This window comes from Salvelinus namaycush, chromosome 10 (genome assembly GCF_016432855.1).
Source record: "Salvelinus namaycush isolate Seneca chromosome 10, SaNama_1.0, whole genome shotgun sequence".
Classification (NCBI taxonomy): domain Eukaryota; kingdom Metazoa; phylum Chordata; class Actinopteri; order Salmoniformes; family Salmonidae; genus Salvelinus; species Salvelinus namaycush.
The window spans coordinates 40,551,871-40,554,395 of record NC_052316.1 but is presented as its reverse complement, the minus strand read 5'-3'; the positions used below and the strand labels follow the sequence as shown (position 1 = coordinate 40,554,395).

The following is a 2,525-nucleotide window of genomic DNA, read 5'->3' as shown; positions in this document are numbered from 1 at the left end:
TGTCAACATGTACTAGCTCAGCTGTCACTTTTGGCCACGAGCACACTAAACACCACTCCAAATGTCCAAACTGCAAAATATGATAATCCTGAATGATCTTGAGCTTTATTGTCACAATGTTCCTTTTGTTCAATAAATGATGGTTTAGGTCCTGAGAGTTTTAAAACATCCCCTCCCCTCCTGTGTTCTGTTCCCAACAGCTAACTCTCAAACATAATGTCTGGAAACGTCGATGAGGAGGCCAAAGTCACCCACACAGGTGAGGATGACGCTAATGTGTGTGTGTGTGTGTGTGTGTGTGTGTGTGTGTGTGAGAGTGTGTGTGTGAGTGTGTGATTAAAGTGTGGAGGTGGTGTCTTGGACAGTTACAGTTCATCCTTAGAACATTTAGGTCTATCTGAGATCAGACCTATATAAGACACCGGCAACAGTCTGTCTGCCTTTCCACAGCAAGCCTGATAGGATATATGGCATTATTCCTTTGAATAGGGGACAGGTCAAATACAGCATACAGCCGGCGAGCAGCCACCCAAACTAGAAAGGGATAAGCAATGTTAGTAGCAGGTTGCAGAGAAACACAGAGCTCTGTGGTGTTCTGGCACTCTGACACATGCTCTAAGCTACTTTCCTACCTGCTCCTACGCAACCAAGGTGCAATTAGAAGACAGCCTTAAGCGTCTAGTTTAGGCCATAATCCATCTGAGGGCGGGCCAACCCATCCAGCACTGCACATTGTACATCTGTCAATCACACACACACACACACACACACACACACACACACACACACACACACACACACACACACACACACACACACACACACACACACACACACACACACACACACACACACACACACACACACACACACACACACACACACACACACAGTCTGCTGTGTTCATCTGAGTCACAGCCCCAAACAAAGATGGCTGATGCCATGTAAAAACCCTATTTTGTTGGAGTCATGGCACATGACATCAAGAATACTGTTCTGTAATTCTGTGTCAGTTCGGCACACCATGTTAAGGCAGTAGGACTACAAACATTACAAACCATTGAGGATGACAAGACAGGAGTCTGGGGCTTACAATAGTTCCATATGACCACAAATGAATGACCATTGTCCTGTTTTCTTCAGGCCCAAAGGGAGTGATCAATGACTGGAGGAGGTTTAAGCTTGAGAGCATGGACCAGGAGTCCCTGCCCCCCCAGAAGAGAGAGCTGCTCAGGCAGATGTCCTCCCCACACAGGCCCAAAGACGACGGCAGGGGAGGCCTCAACCGCAAGGTGGGATTAGATTAGGTTACATCACAGTTTAATGTGTATTTCTATGGTCCAAACGCATGCTGAAAAAAGTACTCCTTAAATGAGTTCACTTAAGTGTCCCCTTCCAGTATCTTGGGCCGGTCAATTGAACACCCAGACTAGGTCTCTCTATACAGATGGCTAAGATACTCTAAACAGGTGTGACTCTAATGACAGATGGGCTGTGTACACTAACTGAATTCACTGAGCTAAAAACAGAACAAGACATGACTGTCTTTGTAATGCTATTGTACACAGGAAACAAAACAGTGTCCATGACGATCAATAAACAGTAAATCATTCTTTGTTTGTTGTCATGGTTTAAGATGAGCGTACAGGAGTACGAGCTGATTAAGGAGGATGACGAGAAGTGCATGAAGAAGTACCGCAAGCAGTGCATGCAGGAGATGCACGAGCGCCTCAGCTTCGGTCCCAAGTTCGAGGGCGTGTACGAGCTGGACAGCGGCGAGGCATTTCTGGAGGTCATTGAGAAGGAGCACCGGCTCACCGTGGTGGTGGTGCACATCTACAAGGAGGGGATCAAAGGTTGCGATGCGCTCAACTCCTGCCTGGACTGCCTGGCCACCGAGTACACTAGCGTCAAGTTTTGCAAGATCGACGCCGGGGTGACTGGTGCGGGGGAGCGCTTCACTGATGACGTCCTGCCCACCATGCTGGTGTATAAGGCTGGCGAGCTGCTGGGGAACTTCCTGGCCACCAACCAGCACTTCAACGAGGAGTTCTTCGCCACCGACGTGGAGGCTTTCCTCAACGGCTACGGCCTGCTGCCGGAGAAAGATTTAGTCGTTGGGGGAGAGGAGGAGGAGGCAGCCGTGGATGTGGAGGCAGTGGAGTGAAGGGGTTGTGGAAGAGAGGTGTGTGGAGGAGGAGATGGAGGACAGGGCTTTATGGTGGAGTGGAGTGATGAAGGGTTGGTGGGGTTGAAGGAGGGCAGTGTGTGGAGGAGGATATGGTTTTGTGATGGATTGATGCTTGTTTTGTGTAACAGAGTAGCAGACGCACACAGACTGGGTTGACTGCACTAGAGGGGCCTGAGCGTACTGTAGAAGGAGTCCATTCCCTAAATAAGGGATCATTTCAATGTTCATCCAGGGAAGAAACCTCAGCAGCCTGAATACGGGTGGCCTGTGTACCTGATGTGGATTAGGGTTTGCATTCCTACTAGAAAAGGACAGTTCCAGTTAACTTATTGTT

At 48.8% G+C, this 2,525-nt stretch overlaps 1 protein-coding gene across 1 annotated transcript; it reads left to right on the top strand.

Moving 5' to 3' along the window:
• Positions 1–216: 216 nt before the first annotated feature.
• Positions 217–2,167, top strand: LOC120054346 (phosducin-like). Its single transcript, XM_039001757.1, has 3 exons — positions 217–259; positions 1,144–1,292; positions 1,637–2,167. Exons 1-3 carry the CDS (start codon positions 217–219, stop codon positions 2,165–2,167), a joined length of 723 nt encoding a protein of 240 aa, XP_038857685.1.
• The last annotated feature ends 358 nt before the right edge of the window (positions 2,168–2,525 follow it).

Excerpts from the sequence above, each read along its gene's own strand:
- LOC120054346 (XM_039001757.1), top strand. The coding sequence starts at position 217 with ATGTCTGGAAACGTCGATGAGGAGGCCAAAGTCACCCACACAG. Across the intron at positions 260-1,143 it reads GGCCAAAGTCACCCACACAG|GCCCAAAGGGAGTGATCAAT; the intron begins GTGAGGATGACG and ends TGTTTTCTTCAG. Across the intron at positions 1,293-1,636 it reads GGGGAGGCCTCAACCGCAAG|ATGAGCGTACAGGAGTACGA; the intron begins GTGGGATTAGAT and ends TCATGGTTTAAG.